Genomic DNA, 23557 nt, shown 5'->3' on the forward strand with positions numbered 1-23557 from the left:
GACTCTAAATTCAGCATTAATTCGTAATAAGAAAAATTGCGTGAGGAAAAGTTTAGGTAAGTAAAACATTATTGACGCTAAAACAATTTATTTGTCTATGCAAATTATCAATTTCTGGTACAGTTCACGGTCAATTTAATATTGCAAAGAGTACATTCCTTAAATAATATGTTATTTACATAATATCCAAATAAATGGCCACGTTAATTACTTAGCTTCGAAAAGCATGAAGCACAAACTTAACTTCACAGAAGACGCCACTTTGTACAACACAACTTAACAATATCCTTAAAACGAAAAATGAATTTCATAAATTAAATGCTCAAGTGAAAGAATAACAAGTGGAATGATTTTATGTGAAATTTTGGTACGTATCTTTGTGAGAATCGTCATCCTATAAAATCTACCTTACAATCATAAATAACTAATACTCTGAAAGTAAATAACAATATTTAATAGGCACAATGGAGAGAACGAAAATAATTTTCATATACAGGGAAAAAATAATAATTTCAGGTATTAACTAAGGATATTATTAGGTACATTAACATTTTATCCCGAGAAATAAGTACGATAAAAAGTTCGGATAATTTTTATATTAAGAAAATATTATTTACTTGAAGATTTTTGAATTTTGATTGAATAAAATTTTGGTAAAACTATTAGCCCATATTTGAATGTTTCTTAAATTTGTGTATGTATGTAAGTTGTGTGAAGATAAATATATACTTACTAGAGATTCTGCAGCCGGTCCGACAATATTCATTTTAATAGTCTACATCGTAGATAAATATATTATTATGCTACGCTCCATTTAGATACGTTCTTTGCTTGCGGTGCCTTATTTAATTACAAGGAATGAAATCTAAAATAATGATTTTTCCATTTTGTAAGAGCTATTTCGAAGGAAGCTCCTCAGAAAACAACTGTATTACTTTATTACAAAATGATTTAAATTTAATAAATCTACAGAAACATGGATATCTATTTGGAGCGTCGCTATTAGCAATGACATTGTTTTACTTAGTACTGATACAGTAAACTACATTATTGTTATATTCACGGGGTTTCTACAGTAGACTTTGTATCACTGTAACTACAGACAATACATAAATATACAAAAATATTTTTCATCTATCACGTTTATGAACACTTCAAATTCGAACATATACTGGTCATCTGGGTGGTGCTACACTCGTAGGGGCGGTCATTTCTTACATATGACAATCAGAGCGCGAACTTACCTAATTGATTTTATCCAGCGTGATATGCTGCTGACTGTACTCTATATTTCTCTCATCGTTAGATTTGATGTCACATGTAACAAATGAAAAGCCATGAGGACTTACAAGAAGAAACAAATAAAATAGAACATGTGTACATAGATATAATATTTCTATATATTAAATCACACTTGTCCACACTAAAGTTCATAAGATTTCTACAAGTCGATAAAATATGAATATAATGTTATAAATTCTATGTCATACATTCTATAATTGCCAACATCTATCTACGTTCTACAGTTAAGTAGTAAATATTTCACTTTAATACATCTTAAGATATACATATTACCGGGGTAACAGAACTACAAAATATACGCTGTCTATACATGGTACATAGATTGGCTCTAATTGCCAAGACTAAAGAGCCTAATAAGTTATCAAGGGAATATTATGCAACGCTCCCAGCAGATGGCGGCACAAGCATAAGCGGTAACAACCACTTTTGCCAAAAACTTTATAATATTTCCTTACAGAATCATACATTAGGGCAGACAGATTTATATAACAGTTAGTTTATGTCATGTTACACGATGATGATTTATGAGAATGTGGTGAAACGAGAAACTTGTTCATATACAGCAAATTGTGACAGCAAAGTGCTGCGCTCTAGAGTGATAACGTCGCAGTAATATTCCCTAATCCGATAGAATTTCTACAAAATATTTATAGATATGCGCCTTGTAGTGCTGCAACCCTGAAATTTGTTGTATGACAAGTATAAGAGAAGTTAACGAGAACAGTAAACGTTTACAAATGAACTCTACCACGAATGTGTGTGTCGTCAAAAAGTTTAGAAAAATATTTTTCTCTTGCTCGAAGTCGACATTTACCCTATATTAAATCTCGTACAGTCGATACTCAGTCAATCGAACGACATTGTACTATAATTACATAAATATAAGAAAACAATAGATGATAGTCTCATATTTAGTTGCGGTTTCCAATTGATCAATATTAAATGGCAACAAGTTGCATGTTATTATATAAGTATTTAATTAAACTATTTTTAAGATAAGCAATATTCCAAACAAAACTAATTAACATAATTTGAAATAACTGTACAAAACTTATATTTTATCGTTTACCTTGTGACACTTTTAGTGACTTACTTTCGATGACAAAAAAATTAAAGCCTTAATAAAATTATCTTACAACATAAAATAACCATTCAAGCTTTGGCGACCCAAGCATGCACTCACACAAACATTTGATCTTTGCCCACACATCCACAATTTTATGCGAAAATACCTTTTATTTTAAAATTTTATTTTACATCACATCCTTTACATAACCTCCATTTTTATTTTCATCCCAAACGCAACCATTTTGTGACACTTCTCACATTTTTAAATTCAAAGGTAATACGTTTTGAATTACTTTTGTGATTTGATACAGAAGGTTTTTCCTTAACCACAGTAAAATTAAAAGTACAGTTTAAAATCAATTAGAAAATTTAATGCTAAATTAAACGTGAATTTGTCGTAGTCAAGCATTTTCCGATTACTGTTGGAATTTTCCGAGTGGAAAAATTCCTATAATAACAGCCGTGTTCAGAATTGAAATATCATTTTTTATTCATTCCAGTGGCTGACGTATACATAATGATTCATTGAATATGGTATAATGACTAATCATGGCGAAGTGTATTTATTGTATTGCTGCGCCACAATAAATCGTTTTCCAGCCTCTCAAAAAAAATGCCGGCTATACACTGTCGTCGAACTAGACAGATTATGTCGACACGAATGAATTTACATTGCGTATGCGTATTTTGAATGCGAAATTTGTATACCGCATTCCATGCGTTAAAAATAACCGGTGATGTTAAAAGTTCGGCGAACTGTTCGACGACAGTGTGGAGCCGGTATAAGAGCTACTACAACCATCTGTGGGTAGGCGGCTGAAATAAGAAAACGCTTGCCTACGGCTGCGGCGGCGCGGCGACGAGCAGTTAGTGCGCGGAGGCGGCGGGAGAGGGCGCGGCGTGGCGCAGGCGCGCGCGCAGCTGCTGCAGCGCCGCGCTCGTGCCCGCCTCCAGCGGCTCCGGCTGCTCCGCCGCCGCTTCCAGCCGCCGCGCGCGCTCCGCTATGGCGCGCTCTAACTCTGGAAATGTTAACTACGTGTCAGCCGTCTATTTCCTGTGAGGGCAGCCGTAGAGACTGTGGGTGGATCTTTCTGCCTATACACTATCGAACAGACAAATATTGCGTAGTTTGTATGAGTGCTTTAATAAGACCACTCCAAGGGATATAAGCAGACATAAACTAGGCTGATAGCCAAAAATAACATTCCCAAGGAATCTCGACACTCTAAAAAAATAGATTAGGTATGTAATATAAATCGAAATATATAATTCATTTGGTTAATCTATCTTAAAATTATAGTAATATTGCTTTTTTGTTCGCCCACGTCAAACATTATTTAGTGGCAGGTTCTCTGTTAGCGTTAATTATATAAGCAAGAAATGAGACATGATAATGCGACTTATGGTAATTAGAGTCATATTTCACCATTTGTCAGTAAGTATGTCTTTGTATGTTTCAACAAAAACTTTTGTGTCCGATAAACCTAAAAAAAATTCTCAAAATGACGTTATTTGGCGACAATATCTAGTTAGCTAGTTAAGTTTATGCAAATATAATATAAGAACATTTGGTTTATCGTCGTTATAGATGTATTATTTCCCCATCAATGCTCCCTAATCGAATATCTAAATACCTAGAAATTATCGACGTAAGTATATGAATTACCCACATATTTCAGACTGACCTTAACTTTTTTTAACGGAATTGTTATTAGCAGCAAATTTTTCAGGAAGAAGACAAGTACCTTAGGTCTTCATCCGTACTGCCAGCTATACGCGATGCCAAATTTTAAGAATGGATAAGAAAAGCGTGAAGAGGTACAATGTAAAATAAAATAATCTCGAATATGGGATTTTAATAGTACCTATACGTATTTATTTTGATAAGTTCCGTGGTTATTTATTGACGATTTTCTCCCACGCCCGGCCAATCGGATTAGACGGGAAATACATGATGCAGTTTCACTTTCATGCAACCTTGGTCATCGACATCCGCGCTGAACAATTAGAAAAAATTACCAGTAAATTGCTTACCATTTAAAATTTTAAATTATTTGGCTATAGAAACAAGATTTTAATTGGTTAAAGAGTTGAAGAGAAAAAATAATGTAATTATTTCTTATACGTCTTATTGCTACTATCATGTCTATTGGATTTTAAACAACTTAGAATTGCGGTGAATGACCCGAAGAAGGAGAATGCACCTGCAAGATCATTATGGACGCCGGATGAAGCCGAATGTGCGAGTCAAAAAGAATGCAAACCGGTACCGGTTCTGTGACGCTATCAGTTCGATAAAATTGGAATTTATCCGCCCGTGAGTCTGTCGTTATTCAACACATGTGGTCGGAATTCCAAGTCGTATGACAAGACAATATATTACGTTACGTCACTTTTTTTTTTAAAGTCTATATAATTATATAATTTATTAATAATAATAATAAACATATAACTTATCTAAATTTATAATCTAATAACTTGAAGGGAAGTAAGTATCTTCCTATTGCAAAAATTAAATCAGAATTCACTGACCTATACTGCACCGGAATGCCATGGTTTGATTCCGCGCATTCAATGAAAAGGATGGCGTACAAAATACAGTATAACATTGGATACAAGATGCATGACCTGGCCATTACGTGCATTCAGTCTTATTGCGCAGCAAAAAGTAGCACTACTGAACTGCATACATATCCGCACACCCATAACGATGTACTTTATTACTTCCATCCATTGCTCTTTATGAATGCTCTGAATTTTTCAGTTCAGTTTCCAGTCAGCAACATTACACAAACATTTACAATACAATAAATTGAGAGTATTTCCTGGCTTACTTTATGAAGTGTCTAGATGAGTGAAATTAATCAAATAAAGTAATCCAAAAGACATGAATTATCGAACGATGGCGTTCGAAAATATATTATCGTAACAATTGTCACAGTGATTACAGAACAATAAAACTACAGAATCAGTAAGGAGTCATAATCATTAAACATTTGCAAAAAAAATTCCATAATGAAGAAAATATCGATATACTTACTTATATAATTATAGTATAAAACTTTATTTAATTTTTGGGCTAATATAATAATACTTTAAAAGGAATTAATGATTTATCTTTGAAGGTACCAACAAGTAATATCTTACCTGGAGTTTCTCTGTGTTCTTTCACTTGGTTCATAATCTGCTTTTCTTTGTGTTTCGAAAGCGCCTTTTGTAGTTCGCTCTTTTGATTAAGAACATTTTTCCCTCTGGAAAACACAAAGAAATTATGGTTAGGTAAATATTTCGATAATAATATTAAAATTAATAGATTTAATCTAAAATTTTCATTTCTAATTTATTATTCTAATATCTACATCATAAATAAGAAATGAATTCTTAGAACATATAAAAATGTTGTCCAAATTAATAATTAAACTCAACTTTAGAATAGGATAATGACTTTGTTCATAGTAATTTGAAGGTTTTACTCTCTTATCACAATATCATATATTTAATTAACACTTTGATAAGCGAATATTTCTAATTAATTTATACCTGGAATGTTAATGATGTGTGTAATACACTTTTATAACAGTGAGCCTCTTTTTATCTACGTCTACATCATAAAACAATACCATATAAGGAAATTTGAACAAACGGTTTTCTATGCATATCTGTAAGTTGAGATATGATAACAACGTCGTAGATATGTATGTGATATGATACGAGATATCTCAGATAAGTTGTTGTTTCAATGTGCTGAAGACAAAATTAAGTGCTTTGCCCCAGTGTCGGATTTAAGCATAGGCAGGAAGTTGCCTATGGGCCGCCACCACAAGGAGATCGACACCGCCACCACACCACAAAAAAAAAAACAATAAAGGCTCAGTAGAAACAAAAATTAAAACTCCGAAGTTCCATGACCGAGTGCAGATTAAATATTTTGGTTCTCCTTAGTTTAGACATTGATGTTTTGGGGTAAACAGACTTTGACCATATTATAGATACGTTTATGAAGCGAAATATAATTTAGGTTAGTTTAATTTTGCATAAATTTTATTCTTTCCGCCGATTTATTCAGTTGCTTTCTTCTTTAACTTAACCTTTCAACAATTAATCACAAACTATTTGAGGGCCAATCTCCTCCACTCAGCCTATGGTCCGCCGAAGTCTAAAACCAGCTATCTTTCATATCAACTTATTAGTCGAATAAGTCACGAAAGAAATCATGTAAATTTAATGTATAGTATGAGTTCCACGTTTGAACATTGTTGGTTTGAACGTAATAAATCCTGATGAAGCTTAACCTGAACACAAAGGAACATTTTAGTTCTCCCACGCGCAGCACCTGCTAACACTCGCACATAGGATGCACGTTTCTATTTGGTATCTATGACGTCATTTAATGCAGTTAACTTGCACAGCTGCGTGCCATGCAGCCATAACTTGTTTTTTTTTTATTTTCCAACTATGAACTTATAATAAAATTCCGAATATTTTGCACAAGATGAAATTATGTTACAAGATCTACATTTTGTGCACACTGTTTGAACATTATTTACAGAAAAGTCCGAATGAAGATTTTATTTACCACAGCACAGATAAACGGAGATTATTTTAATGGAATAGGAATGGCCAATGGGCAAGTAAAAGCAAGATATTAAGGTCAAAAATAGGTTTGCAATCAAAATTCAGTGGAGCATTTAGAATGTTCTGCAAGCGGGTAGCGTCGAGTGCATTCGAGTTGGCGCGCCATTACCGTGGACCCGTCAGCAAGATTTAATCCTGGCTAATTATTGCCGGCTTCACGCCACATCGCCGACTCTCCTCGCTGATGAAACATAACCTTATTTACACATCGAATTCAGGCCATCCAGACACCTCCCATCGCTAAATCGAGTTGGCATCTGCACACTCTTCGAAGCGAGTAAAAGCTAATGCTTCTGCAAATAGGTTCGCTAAAGATTTATCTCTAACATTTGCTCTTTAATCCGAGAAAGATTATCTCGGATGATAGTTGATTCCTAGGAATTGGAATAGTCGTGGCTGGTATTGACAACGCAATATAAATACTTGTACATTTGCAGTATAAGTTTAATAGTTCATCGTAAATAATCTATTTACTACTGATCCAGTATGAATTATATAGCATCTAATACCATATCATAAAATGTAGATAGGAAATTGAAATCTTCTTATCATCAATGCTAGTAGAAACTTCTCCTGTTAACTTTCATTGATCAAGTATTCAGATTAACACATTTCTGATTTAGGTACTAGCTAGAGGTTTGTTACTTTTATCAGAATCCTAACCTTTGTTACTAAAAATCCTTTATAATAATCCTATACAGTATATAAGTATGATTCTCTTCATAATCATGTCATTATATTGGTGCTTATCAATAATTTTTATGACGAATATACAGTTATGATGGGCCTACAGACACCTGTCTCAACCAGTGCTACTTTTTTTGTTTGTTACAAAATATTTATCTGTATATCTAGTATCTAGGATACTTATTCATGGAATTGTAATTATTTGCACATAGTACCAAGATGTGAATAGGTGCTGAGAGGCGTTCCCGTCAGCGCGCAGCGTCGGAATTGCTTCCTTCCGTAGCCTGCTTTGACGCGGAAATAACAGGACGAGATTGTGCGGTAATCACATCAGGGAAATGGACTGATCAACAGGTCAATTCTCTGCTGTGAATAGCTTCATTGCTAGTTATATGTTCTATTTCAATATCTTCTTTGCCTTTGTTGGTCCCTGGTAATGATGTCCAATCTATTTTCTTTTTTACTTATTTTGTAGAATCTTGATTACGAGTCAATATTTATTATGAATAGAAATCGTGATTCATCTTTGTCATTTATTTGTAAGTGAATTATTCAAAAACTATTGTGTCCATTCGAAAACTCAACATCGCCTTTCATCAGCAATAGAGTCATATCAATTGATGTTATCATTTCGTGGCACATGTAAACAAACAAGGCCGACCCGACGCACATTCATAAACTTCACATGTCTCGGCCGAGACAGATGTGCACTAAACAGCATCCACAAGGCAACAGGATGCACTGCACCTGTGCAATAAGAATCCCAACGTACAGCAAAAACTCTCCGTACACTATTCCCAACTTTATATCCAAGCATCAATGGAATTAATAAAATTAAGGAGCAAGTTTCGTCAATAGATTCCCGAGAAGGAATGCGAACAAAAAAGCACCGGTTTCCATTAAGTTCTCAGGATATAAAAAGAATTCCGACGCTAATTGCCATTGGGCTATTGTAAAAAGAGGTCTCGACGGAACGTAACCGAAATTACTAGGTGCGTCATAAAACATATTTTGGGCAGTTATTGGTATGCACTGAGTGAGCGATGAAGTGGCGCCAAACGGAATTGTGTTTGACAGATTGATGGTATCAACATGTCTAACAATTACGTATAGGTAGTTATGGACGCTATGAAATAACACTTTGTCCAAGTAAAAGTAATGTATTATTAAAATAAAGACAATATCCATATCATAACTTATCCATGGTCCGTTTAGCTCCGAACTCAGGCATCTCAAGAAGATACAAAGCACTTTTATAAAGAACTCTCCTCTAACAATGGCAGAGGTGGCGACAAGCCCCAAGTGGACGGGTTCTTGAATTTCTTAAAGGCCAATAAGGAGGGTTCACTTACTATTGTAATGCTCCTTCGGAATAAATAATCTTAACTTTATGAAGATATTGAGGTTCACTGATATTTGAAATTCTATAGTAGGACAATGGATTTATTTATAATCTTGTTATATTAATTGAATGTATGAATGATAGGTGCATCGTTTCAGAATTCATAATAAAATGGCAAGTAGTGGACTTTCACGATGTAAATGAACAAATATATTCTTAATATCAATTTTAAAACGAAACGAATAGTCTAATAAATTTAGATACTAGATACCTAGTCTCTTCTTTTGAAATCAATTATTAACAAATATATTTGTGACTGAATGTCATTAACACAGAGTCATAGAGAGAGATAATGTACAATACAATACAAAATAACTATATATACTTCTACTATACTTTCTTCCTAAAAAAATTGTTTAAAAATATAAGGAAATGTTGAATTTAGATATAGAGGTATCAAGGTTTTCTGTTTTCACGTTACTCAATGATTCCACTCAACCGCTTTTGAACTTATCTGGCTAACTATATATTTCAATTTATGCTAATGGATCCAGAATATAAATCGCAATAATAAAAATCACTTACATCCTCTGATTAAAGAGCAGTTCTCTATGCAAATCCATGCGCTGTTGGCTTTCGAGATACGGGTTGGGCAACCGGCGAGGGGCGATAAGGCCGTCGGCGCCCGCGGCCTCGCCTTCCTGCACCATGTCGAGCTCGGCCAGTGTCGGCGACTCCGGTGAGACCACGCCGCCTGCCGCGCTCAGCGCTTGCGCAGACAACACTGCAGACAATCAAACATCATTATCAAAACGGCGTATGTAATGTACTGTTTGTAGATTTATTTTCAATGGACGTAAATTAAACTGCATAGTTATTATCAACTTTGTTTCACTTTATCGCTCTTTGAAACGAAGAAGTTTTCGTTCACATTTAAAATTGAAAAACACCTTTCGAAGGATCAATAATGTTACAAATTATCAATCTTCCTTATTTTTATCCTCATTTTAATAATTAGTTACCTAAGACAGCATTTTACGAAACTGGCCTTGCGTTAGATTGCATTCTCAAAGTCGGAGCCTGCGTTTTAACGATATTGCTTCGAATTTTTTTTTCTTTTTATAACAACGAAAATTGTTTACGACGAGTTTACCTCACTCTTCCTGATTAGAGGTCAAACATGAATAAACATCATAATATCATTTAAAATGTCCCCAGGTACCCAATTCCTGGATTTTTACACGTCATAAATTTCAAGATTGTACGGAACTGCGTCAAATCATAATTTTTAAGTACGAGAATATCTAATCCGTAGAATAAATTATTATCTAATCTATGAAAAATATTAAAACTAGGATTAAGAAATAAAGGTACTTATTTATCTACCAGACTACAGATATAGTACCTACAGCATTTCTGATAATATAAAAAGGATGAATAAATTATTATAAATATATTACTCTAAAACCGTTAAGAGGAATTACATGATTCATTGATGAACTCATCATACACTCACGCTGTATGCTAAACAATTGAGTGATTAAGGTAACACATAGGTGTTCAACATAGTAACAAAAATATTACTGCGTATTATGAAACCAAAATTAATGCAAAATAATTATAAACATAGTATCCTGAATCACGTAGATAACACATGCAGTGCAAACGCGCCTTGGTCGCGTTGCGTCACACAATTTTGCAACTATATTTTATATACTTGAAGAAGTTGACAGATTAAAATTCCATGTTTTGAAACAATATACGCAAGAACTGATTTTCCTAAAATTTTTAAACAACATCTTATTAAAAATCGAATTGCAATGTAATTTATTTCGGTTAGGCAATTTTTTTGTAATTTGCTTTGAAAGTGCCATCGGCAGACTGAAATGCTCGCCGGTATTGTTTCGCGGCGTGACCTCATTTGTTTTCTGTTTGTTGTGATTGCGGCTGAACTCAAGTAATAACTGTCAGAGTGGCTATCTCGTATGTGGTTTATTGTAATTCAAAAAACGCTCTATAATAAAAATAGGAAAAAACAGGCGGGCTTACCGTCATCTCTTAATGCGATTCACTTTACGATCTAAACTGAACTGCATCGCAAATTCGCACCATGGACTTAATTTTTAGTATGAATGTGATTCATTTTAGGTTCCTATATTGAACTGAGTTGCATTGCAATCGTTCTGTAGAAGTTGATGGTAGGCCTACAGGTAATTCTAACCTGATTTTCAAGATTTAACTTTAATTATTAAAAGTTAAGACGGTCACGAGAATACCAAGTTTAAACTATTTAACTGAGGAAATTTATGGTCTATAAACTGAGATAAGATATTGGACAATACAGGACGAGGAAAAAAATTTTGAAAAATTTTTAACCGACTGATTACACCACCGCAAACAAAGATGAATAATTATTTAAGTCTTATATATGTAAATTCAACAAAACCTACGTCATAGTATTTTTTATATAAGGATAACCAATTAGAAAATCCATCGCTAAATATATAGTATGTGTATGTACGAAGCATTTTGATCTGCATAAGAATTCTGTTGAAATTTAATTAAAATTCTCCTTTGAAGTCTAATGACGGAAAAATGAGATGCGGGTCAAAGGATCAAGTACTTTCGCGCAATAACGCGTCAAATACAGCATTGCCCAAGGGTTTGTATACCGGTAAAAGAGGAACAAACGCGACACAGGAGCCATCATAATGTCCCACTCAGTCCTCGTTATCTCACGCCACGACCTCGTTTCTACCACTTTACACAAACGGAAACCAAGTTATGAACTTTTAAAATTCATTTTAGTCCGAGAGAGTATTAAAAGTTTCAAGCAGTTCAGACTTGGTGCTTTAATTGCGTTTTTATTTGTGAAGGTAAGTTTGCCAGAGGAAATTCAATCTTTTATTATATAATAAACTTCGAATTAAATTTCACGGGTGAGTATAAAAATCTTTGAGTTATATCTACAAAAACCGTCAAGATAACTAATCTTCCTCAAACTACGCTTCAAAATTACCTACTGATATTAGACCAGCAGAAGCGATGAAGCAACGGTGATGTATCAAACGGTATGAAGCACTTGAAGATAAACCATTATCTACTTAGTTTTTGTTATTACTCAGTAGTTTATCCATACACTAAAATTATTAGATAGAATTAGTCCAAAAATACGTTAGTTAGACAAAAATAAGTTATCAGAATATCACTATTTATTCAATTTCATTTACACTAGATAGTGTCCATAAGTAGGTGCTTTATACGTGTTCGTACCGGAATGGGAAATTTTGTGAATAAGAAATCATTTACAAACATTTTATGCGTTAGTCAAAAATGTCTCCAAAATTTAAACTTATACATATTTGAGGGCTCTACGTGCCATATCATACGGTTCTACCTACGTATAAATAAAATTTTGGGTTTGATCCAAATGATGTAGGTCGAATTTTTTATCACACGACTCAAACGATATAACTGGCGTTTATTATAATCCAGTATATGATGAATATCCACAGAATTACCGGTGTTTGTGACATTTTAGATTTTATAACACACTAACTTGTCATACGGTAACCTATTTACTGTATTACTAAGCCCGAGTTAAAGGTCAATACAGATACGAATGTAGGTAAATTGATACGAAATTAAAGATCAAAAATATCATAAACATATATTTTTTGTGAATAATAACAAAACTACTTCTGTTTTGTTGTTAGTACATATGTAATTCTATATAATTTAAAAATGTTGGTCCATTGTCATTTATCATTTAGATCCAATTCTGAAACCATTTTTCAAGTATATGGCAAATGTGTTTCATATTATGTTTTGCAAAAAACTCACGCTTGATAAAATGACTGTCAAATAGGTATGTCCAAAATTGTTGTACACCAGTCCAGTTCCTGATGTAGATTCAGATAAGGATTTAGAGTTATTCTCAAATGCTATATGATATTATATCTGTTCTTTCTGACCTACATGATGTATGAGCTAACTTACGTTGCACATTTTCGATGTAGTCACAATGACACAGCACTTTTTTGAGGCCATCCAAGAATGAAAAATTACATAAGTAATAGAAATTATGGTGATAATTGTGATTGATATAATTATATTATTTTTCAATACGTTGTGGTTCCTATGATATTTTTTCAAATATACTTAAGTATTAAAGAGAAGTTCAGTTCAAGTCAGTCACGTGCAACACACTAGCAAGTAGCCGTTGGAAACTAGCAACTTGAGGACTGTGCGGATTATATAATGTTTGTTCCTGATTTCCTCGTAACTGATATAGAAATAGATTCATATAAATCAGTATGAAAGAGTATTATTCTTTTAAATTAGACGTAAACTTTTAATTAAGATAAAAATTTGAATGTTCCTACTAACATAAGTCCATCATGTTAAATTAGAAATAGTAATATTTAGCTAACCCATGGTTGCTATATTTACCCAAATATTGCGCATATCGCACACCCACCATTACACGGTCCAAACGCTTATGAAATCAACTAGGTACATTAGAGAAAACTGCAATTTAACCATAAACCATGTAACAACATAGCTAAATGCGTTCACTACACTACAACAAATTAACACAATCTGGCACTCAATCCAATGAAGTATGTCATTCGCAAACTGTTAGTCGTAATAAACGTAATTACACTTTCACTTCATTTTTATATGAAATGAAACATTAATTTTCTGAATTACAACGATTAGAATTGACGTTAACAGTACATTTCGTGAAATATCGCGACAAGTCAGGAAATCCGACGTTTTGTTCGTGTATTGAAAACAAAAAGTCGGATCTATCACGGAACCCTGAAGACAACCAGCTAAATATTTACAGCAATAAAATTATTTTTGCTTATCTACGGCACTAAAACTTCATAGTTGACGGCTTATGTGTAGGGAGCTATAGCGAGAAACATAAACAAACACGTTCTGTATTGGTTTTATCGGCTATTTGTGAAGATAGATGCAATTACTACTACCGTGTAAAAGGCGGCGGTCGATATGATTCTGGTTTTTGTGGTGTATACAAACAGTCTGCAGGAGTGCCCTTGGAGAGGATATCTTTACGAAGTCGGAGGGGCGCGTTATTGAACCAGCCGCTTCGAAGGTCATTCGGAGTCACGCCTCCAGGGATAAATCCCTTTCAAGGTGTCCTGTAAATTTGTCTGGGGTTCAAGGCTTTTCATTATGGAATTCAATAAAGCATTTTATATTCATATTATTTTCAATTGTGTGGAACTACAAATGTTTATATTTTATTTATTCTTACTTATAGTATCTTTCGAGATGTCTTTTAAATTTATCAAACCTTTTACAATGGGTATATTTTTTGGTAATTCAAGTTTATTGAACTTCATAAATAATGAATGAAGCTGCAGCGAATAGCCCCAATTTTATTTGACTTTAATACCAAGACCACCAAGAACAGGTTATATTATTTATCTTTCGATACTATATAAGAAAACAATAAACCTGATTACACATAAAACGAGAATTAATAACTCAGTAAATACTAGTACCTACACTATATAAACAAAATAATCTTCAAACTAGTTCACATATACACAAAAGTTAATATTGACCAGTTGAGATATCTATCATGAACTAGTGTCGTAAAACGCTTCACTATCTTCTTCAGAGAGTTATCTAGGTTTTTGTACGAACAAAAAGTGGATCACAGTCGAACTTCATACTATAAAATTAGTAACTTATTTTGCACTAGAAGCACAGCGACCCACCACGATTTTTCGAACTACAAATTCCATCTTAACATCATAATATAAAACCCATATTAATTCCATTAAGGTAAGCACTCATTCATTTCGATTAAATGGGCAGGTATATTTCGAATAATCACCTATACGAAATAGTCAAGAAACAATAGGAGCCTTCGAGCCTTCGCCTGACCCATGACCTATGGGTATTTTTAGCTTTCCACCTACCTAGCAGTATCATTTCCGCAAGGTCGTCCTGGCGCTCATTTGCTGAAACAATTGACGTCATGGCACGCCCGAAGGCTGCCTTGTTATAACACCGTTAATCTGGCAAACAAGGCCTTCACGGACCTATAGTATGCTAATACTTCTCTAAGCTAATAGCTCTATACAGTTAGGTATAGCTATAGAGGTAAGACTAGGCTATCATGATTAGACATGTAATGAAACGTAATCGCAAGTGCCAAAAAATATGAATTTAAATGTGTATGAAGAGGAAGGTTAAAAAGAGATTCAACTATTCTATGTTAAAGTCAGGTGAATAAATATAAATAATATGATGAATATGATATGATACAGGCAATTTTTGTGGAAGGAAAAGAAGTAATGCGCCAACCCCAATTAAATTGGGATTAGGAAAGGAATAAGAAGAATAAATTGCTAGTACCTAACTATTTGTTAACTATTGTTAACTTGCGACTTATATACGTATATGTACTTAGCTCGCCGTCACATTAATTACTGTAAGTAGTTAGTATTATTATTTCTCTGTAAGTGAATGAAATGTAATTATTCTTTTTGAGAAATAAATAAATCTCTTTAACCGTTATTTGAAAAGTGGTACAATCGTCTCCAGTAATACGTACAAATCGTAATTTAGTAAAGCTTATTCAAATATAGAACTGTTTCCTTTGAAATGCAGCTTTGAATACTGGCTGCCTACGAGTTTTCTTCTCAGTTTTCCTGCTCAAGATTCTTATGACGTACTCTGTATTCAGAATGCGTGGATTTTAGCCCATTTGAAGTTGACTGCAGCCAACATTTCATCTCTTTTTCTAGCTGCTACTCTAATTTGAAAACATGAATAAAACTGCTACTCACAACTATCTTGATTCTATGAAATTCTAAATTATTGTTTCACACGAAATAAACGCAATTAAGTAGCTGCAGTGTAGACAGCATACTCGTGTTGCACAACTGACAGACAATACATTTGCTAAATCTATTGTTCCTGCGATAATAATATTTCCTGGAAAACAGCACCGCTGTTCGACCTTATATGTCAAGAATAATCTCGTAACTGTATATACCTACATACAAACGTTATTTAGAATATTGTAAAAAGCACAGTCAATGAAATGTACATTTGAAAGTTTTGTAAGCGTCTGGAACTTGTATGGTTATCGTATAAAAAATAAGCATGACAGGTGCTATCCCGTCACTCGTAATCGAGAAATCTGTAAATTTCATCAATATTCTAGGCATGTACATACTATAAAATATATGATTCTTCTTATAATTTATTATGAAATATATGATTCTTCTTTTGTTAAATATATTTTAAAGTGTTTGATAAATTTTATGATTCTATATTTTTTTTGTTTTTGGTGATACTGGCCAAATCGAGCTTAATTTCAAATAGAATGCTATTCATGCTCACTATAACAATAATTACAACAATATCTCACGCAATCGACCCTTATATTTATGGGTACAAATTTATAAAAAATGTGCAACGAGTTACGCAGTTAACAATAGCGACTTAATGGGCACAGTGGCATTGCACAATAACAATACCTTTATTGGTTGTTAGATATAAACTTACGTAGACATATGAAAGAACTGTAAGTAATAATTAAATTATAAAGTTGAAAAAAAATTGCTTACTCCAAAACCAGTATTGTCTGTACGTAAAACGACTTCTTCTTTTAGCAAAAACAATCACAAAAAGCTATTCGAAAATTGAGGTTTAACTCAACTTACCTTATCATGCGATGTGTTCGAATTTAACCTATAGTTTATCATTACGAAACGGGCGTGACTATTAGACAATAAACTGGTTTATGCTTCTACAAAGATAAAAGGTAGAAAAAGATTATGCTTCAGATATGCGATTCCCTTGACACATACGGCTGTGGGGTCGTACTTTATAGCGCATAAATTATAAATGCATGGGGAGCGTTTTAAGTTACACTAGTCATTTTAGAGTGAAACAGTTGCCAAAATATAAACGTAATTCATCAGTGAAAATTATTCAAAGTATCTGATAATACTTGATTTCGATAGAATGACGTAGCTGAAGCGCAATCAACATGACGTGGAATATCCCATGCTATACCAACAAGCCACTTCCTGATGCGGGTGCACACGAATGGCTTATTAAACTTGATGACAGTTATGACTTCAATACAAATTTTCCCGTGTGCCTCATTGGGAGAGGTCAACTAATTCGACCAAAGAAGATGCACATTGTACTGCATTGAAACGCTTAATGAGACCAATAAAACTAATAAAACTTCATTGTTCTAATAGACGATAGTTTAAATTCCATGCTTTAAATTAATATTTCGGTCCATAAGAATTGTTTTCTATAGGTTTGGTTTAGTACCAATAACACCAAAAACCGTTGAATATTTCGATCACGATGGTCATTTCGCCATTTTACTGACCTGTCGTTACAGATTATTGTACAACAATACACATGCCAAAGGGGAGTGTTGAAGGGTTGAAACAGATTTGGGGGACCACTCGGTTCCACGATCACTATCATAGTGTTTAGTATTGATCAAACAACTAATTTCAACAAACTGTTACAGCTTTTGTTTATTGCTGCATAGAATTTAAGGTTTATCTTTTTAATTACCCTACGCGACTCGGTCATTATAGCTAATTAATAAAGATTTGATACAAGCCGTTCATAACGGAAACGTAGATAACTTTTGCTGATTTAATCGCACTGTATTTATCTATCAATATAAATACAGAATGCTAGCTATAACATTATTATAAAATAATAAAAGCACATTGCGAAGTCCTTTTCCATTACAACTGTACTTAATGAGTTCATATTTTTCACAACGCTCACTCCATACAGAGCACAGACATCATTAACTACGACACGTCTCAATCAAAGGGCTTGTCAAGAGGTTTCCCAGTAACCTTCAAGTGTACTAAGTTTCCATCAAAGATATCTAGATATAGGTGCTCGTGCCTACTTCAAATAAGTAGATATTGTGGCCTGGCGTAGCTCTCCTAGACACAAATTCACCACGCCTTAAATAGCAGTGACCGCAATATTCCATTAGCAGAAACAAGTGCCAATATAATACTTCTGCATTTGAGTAGGTACTTTAAGTTCTAATACATGATATAGTTACAATTACTTTAGCTATCTAATCATTTGGATCGTATCATAATAACATACAACATGTAAAAATAAATGCGAAGTGCAAAGGTACTAAGTATTTAAGAACTTATTTCAGTATAAATTTCTTCCAGTAGAACTACAAAAAATATGGGAAAAGGGGCACGAAAACTAAAACTTTTTTCCGCATCGGATGCATGATCATATCGCATATGGAGCATTCGCGGGAAAAATTCAATGTTACTGAACTTCTGTTGATTTTTTTTGCTTCACAAATGAACATGCCTTTTTATTTTCGTAATTACACAAACGAAAATTTTAATAACCCACGGCTAGCAATACGATTTATTCATTTGCTTTGTAAAACAGTATAATGCTGTCGCTCTCTAGGGAGGATTTCCCGTTGCGTGACAAAGTGGGGAAGTGTGGAAACTATCGTATACCGTATAATTGTAAAAAAATATGGAGCGGGCGAAGTTTCATATTGATACTGTAACACTATACGCACTTAGGTCGATAAAATTTGTTACGAATTTTTATATTTTTATATATTGATTTTATATGCATGACGTAGGTATTATATACACATACTAGAGTACGTAGGTATTATAGGCGTAGAGTAGAAAGGAGAGCATCGATTAATAATGGTAGTTTCACATCCCGGAGATTTGTTTTAATAGTATTTTATAGTACCTAATAAAATCGAAATACATAATATGTCGATGGGTAAAAATTACTTTTTTTTCTAGTTTCATCAAATATGACAGGCATACCAATTGCCAAGATTTCCTCGATGTTTGCTTTTTTTCATAAATATGATCTACAGGCGCAAATCCGCGCCTAAAATAATTTCACTCCTAACCGGTGGTCCACCTCATACACTAACTTCATCAAGCACATCCCCATTAGTTAATCAAACAAACGTAATTATTTAATATGTAGTTTATATAGATATACATCATTACGTATGTATTTTATTAAAATATTTATTAATTAAACTAATTAGATTTTTGGTTACCCTTTCTACGGTTTTCTGTGAGTAGTGTATCAAAGTATCGAATGAATTTGGCAAATAGTATCGATAGCATAGTAATTGTCGGGTCGGGTAGGCCAAAGCATCCCTCGGTGGTGCGTTCACGGGCAGGGCTCCGAGGGCGTTGACCCCTCGCGGCAGACGGAGCTTTTCGCGTCTCGCCCTACTTGCCGCCCGCCCAACGCTCATAAATACACGTAATTTTTAACCTCACTACAAAACTTATCCTAGTTTATTTAGTTCATGACAGCGTTGAAAAATAAATACTTTACTGATTTTTGAAGGCTTATTGAAAATTAATTTTATTTCGAGTGCCGCCTGAAAAATAGCACCCTTATTTTTTAAGAGAAATTCGTGCTCGAGTACCTTGTCCCAGAGCACATCCTTATCTAAAAGGGGAGCAAAGTGTCAGGCACTCTAACTATTATCTCCTCCGAAGTTACAAAAGTATTTAAGATTCTCGAAATTTATATGACGAATAGGCACTACACACTACTTTTAAAAATGGTTCTATTGTTGAGAGTAACATAATGCACCATTAGCTTCAGTTAATTAATAGATACTTATTTTCTACAATGTTTGCTAGACTTTCATATCAGTACGATAACTTGGCTAGTCGATGCAGTCAAGTGCACTTTCCCTTTCGAGCATCGACCACCGGTGGCTGGACAGCGACTTATTATATTTACAGCCTCACTTTATAGACAGGAAGACCGGCTCGAGTACACCACTGAACTCAGTTAAGTATATTAACTGTTAAATAAAATCACACTAGCTAGATTGTAAGGCTACTGTGGCACCTTTGAGTTGAGATTACTCTTAAAAGATATAAAATTATGTTAGAAATATATCTAATTTCAGCCCCTTCGTCTTTACTATATATTTCCTAATCTAGAAAAATAACTCACCAATAAATCATGGCTTAATGAACCTGCACGTATTTCGCAGTATTTCCTGATAGAGTCGATAAACTTTTTAATTGCCCTAGAAACAACCGTTACTAGTATATTTACGAAATTCTTCAAGTCCGTGGCGAATGCTAATTTATGAATACTGATCCTTATAATATTTCATAGTAGAGTCATAATGAGACACCAACACAACAAACTGGTTTCAACGTTTATCTCAGGCAGGTTCGCTCTCGTAAGAAATGACGACAAAAGCATAATGACCGTGTCATAAGAAGACAATTCTTACACTTTCTTACAACTACAAGTGATGATATTATCTCCGCTAATGCAGTTAGCTTTCGACAAATCAAAAGTAACTCAAATAATAAAGCAATATTATTGTTGTTTGATCATCATTTTCTAGATTGCCACTATGTGTTGACAGACAATTGATTATTATCTCACACTAATGATTCGCCTCGGCTTGTAACACAGATTTATTCATCCAGGGTAGGCAATTCTTGTTGTTGGATGACTATAACTTGAAACTTCGCGTAAAGGTACCGTATTTTACCACTTTATATGTATATAGGTATATTTTGTAACATCCTGTACATACCCATGAAAAAAAGACTCTAAGTAGGCGAATAGGTAAAATTATGTTGTACCCAAGTACAGATTACCCAAATACCTAGTTTGGTAATCTGTGTGTTTGATTATGAAACGACACAAAGCATTAGCGGGTACATTTTCTCCATTTAATATGGAGTAGAGACTTCTGTTATGCCAAAGGTTTATGAATATTTATTACAACTACGTTTGGCAGACCTATGCCTATTCAGGCGAGTGACACTCTTATGCATAGAATTAAGTAGTATTGAATTAAGTGCACTGATCCATAATTTTCTATGTTGATATGACCTCAATTTTATGTTTATTTACACATACTCAAAGTAATTAAACATGAAAATGTGATTAGTTTGTATTATCAACTCTTACTAAGTAGTCAGTCGTCAGTGCAGCAGTTCTAAATTCTAAAGGCTACATTGAAATTAGCAATCCTCTCCCACGTGTCGTTTTACGATTTCCGCGAGTCGCCGTTGTCATTCCATTCCACCTTTTAAGTTAATTTCACCTCCTTTGGCAATGTTCCAGCTGGTTTTATACTTATCTGTTGTTTCTTTAGCCCATTAGTATTTTTTGGGAAGAATAATGACAAAATGTTCATATTATACATAAGTAAATAGGTAAATACAACTCAAATAGATTCATAGAGCTGATACCGTGTCTATCAAATTGAAAAATTTGCGTACTCATTATCAATCTAATTTATGACTCTCCTCACACGCGATTCAGATAGATGGTAATATTTAACCATGTATATTTATGTAGACATTCTAGACGATATGCATGTGTTTATTCACGCAGCAAATACATGGTAACGCGGCCACATGTGCAAGCAAACATTACGATAGAAATAATCGAACAATCCGATCGCTTGATATTTCTGGAACTTCCTCCACCTGTATTAATATAGAATGTGCGTAAAATAAACAACGCATATAATGTGTAATGTGGTTTAACCTAAACTTTGGAGCAGTGTCTTTTTTAGGTAAGTATCACTGGCACATCTCTGAGGAAAGTAGGACCTATAAATCTGAAAGGTTTTGTTATTCCGCATTTCTAGAATATTACAGCTGTAAAACGTAAACACATACCTATTGTAACATTTTGTATTGATGTCTATTATCGTTTTTCGTGTTATGAAATTTATTTATTACTTTTAGGTATTCAATTTCTGTGTTTAGAATTGTTTAGTTATTTTACCTACTTGTTTACAAACTTTGCTTCAAACGCAGAAATGATCTGTCTTGTTTACTGCTTCTTTTAGTGTTTGAAAGGTGTCCAGGTTAGATACTATTGAAATTTACAGATAAAAGCCAGCACCCGCCACTAAGGGGCGTTGGCAGCTTATCCTACAATCCCGATCCTTTGTCCAGTCCCTTGGCAAACGCCGCTAGTCGCATACATAATGTACCACAATTATTTGTTATGCACTGCACAAAAATCTAACTGTGACACTTATATGACCCCAAATTTCATGGCAAATGCATTTCTATTTGACTTTCAGGTGTGCACGGCTAACTCAATAGATAAAATAGATGGCTATTGTTTAAATAGTTTAATATTTTTTAAGTTTATAAATAGTACAGTGCTTTGAGAAGATACAAACTTAAATTCCTGCGCGACAATGAATTCTTTGAAGATTAAATTCAAAAGTATTCGGTCGTACGGTGCGCTGTGCACGTACAAAGCGGATCTAATATCCTAGTTCATATTCATACGTGGACGTGAGAAGCTGAGAACAACGACACATTGTACTTGACACCTGAAAGGCACCGGCGACGACCATCAGCTAATGAGGCGAGGCGGCGAACTCGCAAGGACTATTAACGAGTTTTTTGTTCAGTTAAGCTCTTCATGCAGTCCACCACGCCAAAACTGTTTTGGGTTAGCTATCTTTTTTTAAACATCCATGTAACAACACCAACAGATTCTACAGTATTATTTGTGATGGTCTCTTGCCATCTTATTAGAAATCAGAAAAATAGGACCCCATTTTTTAATTTACCTACAAATATGTGTTTAGCTAGAGTCGATCAAATACATGGCAAGGCAAATTACCTACATAACATTTCATTTAGGACTGTCTATAGGATTACCTATAACTTAGCAGTGCGATTTATGATTACAATTTTTATGATAGCTGGTAGTATAGTAGGTATTAGTAGTATTAGTAGTTCACAGTTCCTATCAGATAGCTCTAACGTATTATTTATCCAATATCTGAACAAATAGAAAACAGGTATCAATTACTTAATTGATCAAACAGTTTTTTTCATGCTTATCCTTTAAATAAAGTGACATAATCTGATAGATCAATTACATAAACCCGTTTATTTGATCTACCAGTATTGTGATAGATCCGATGCTAATAGAATCCAAGTAAACAAACAAAAATGACCAACAAGGCTATCAAATAGCCGGTAGCCAGGTGCAGTATGTCAACGCGATCAGATATCACAATCACACAACGTGAAAGCGCATGCTTTTGTTTAAACCGCTTTATTAGCACGTGCGCTAAATGACAACAAGCCATGGTGAAATACTACACTCCTAATGAAATGGTGTTTGCTTAAGGACAATCGAGGTTACGATACTTTCGATCATAAATCGTTTGCCTGTTTAGGAATCGAGAGATGAATATCGTTGTTTTACTATATGGTGTACCGTTTTCATAGATGGCGACCTTCTCCAGTATGGCAGGTGCAGGTTTACGAGTTTTGGCGTCACACATCGCATGGGACGGATACGCTGCGGGCGGAGTAGATCCCTGTACTGAATTGAAGCCGGCCAACGTGTCACGGCCATCTAACAGGATTAACTTACCTGTCCTACTGCGCAGGTAAACTGAACTCATCGCACCGCAAGACGCTTAAGCGG

General features: G+C 34.2%; 1 protein-coding gene across 1 annotated transcript; it reads right to left on the bottom strand.

Moving 5' to 3' along the window:
- Positions 1–68: 68 nt before the first annotated feature.
- LOC128670641 (uncharacterized protein) lies at positions 69–23549 on the bottom strand. The gene is made up of 4 exons (XM_053746464.1): positions 23345–23549; positions 9620–9818; positions 5518–5621; positions 69–3389 (listed from the first exon to the last, which is right to left on the bottom strand). The coding sequence occupies exons 1-4, from the start codon at positions 23532–23534 to the stop codon at positions 3238–3240; spliced, it is 645 nt and encodes a 214-aa protein (XP_053602439.1). The 5' UTR covers positions 23535–23549; the 3' UTR covers positions 69–3237.
- Between the last annotated feature and the right edge of the window lie 8 nt (positions 23550–23557).

The sequence above is a fragment of the Plodia interpunctella genome, chromosome 6 (genome assembly GCF_027563975.2).
Source record: "Plodia interpunctella isolate USDA-ARS_2022_Savannah chromosome 6, ilPloInte3.2, whole genome shotgun sequence".
Taxonomy (NCBI): Eukaryota; Metazoa; Arthropoda; class Insecta; order Lepidoptera; family Pyralidae; genus Plodia; species Plodia interpunctella.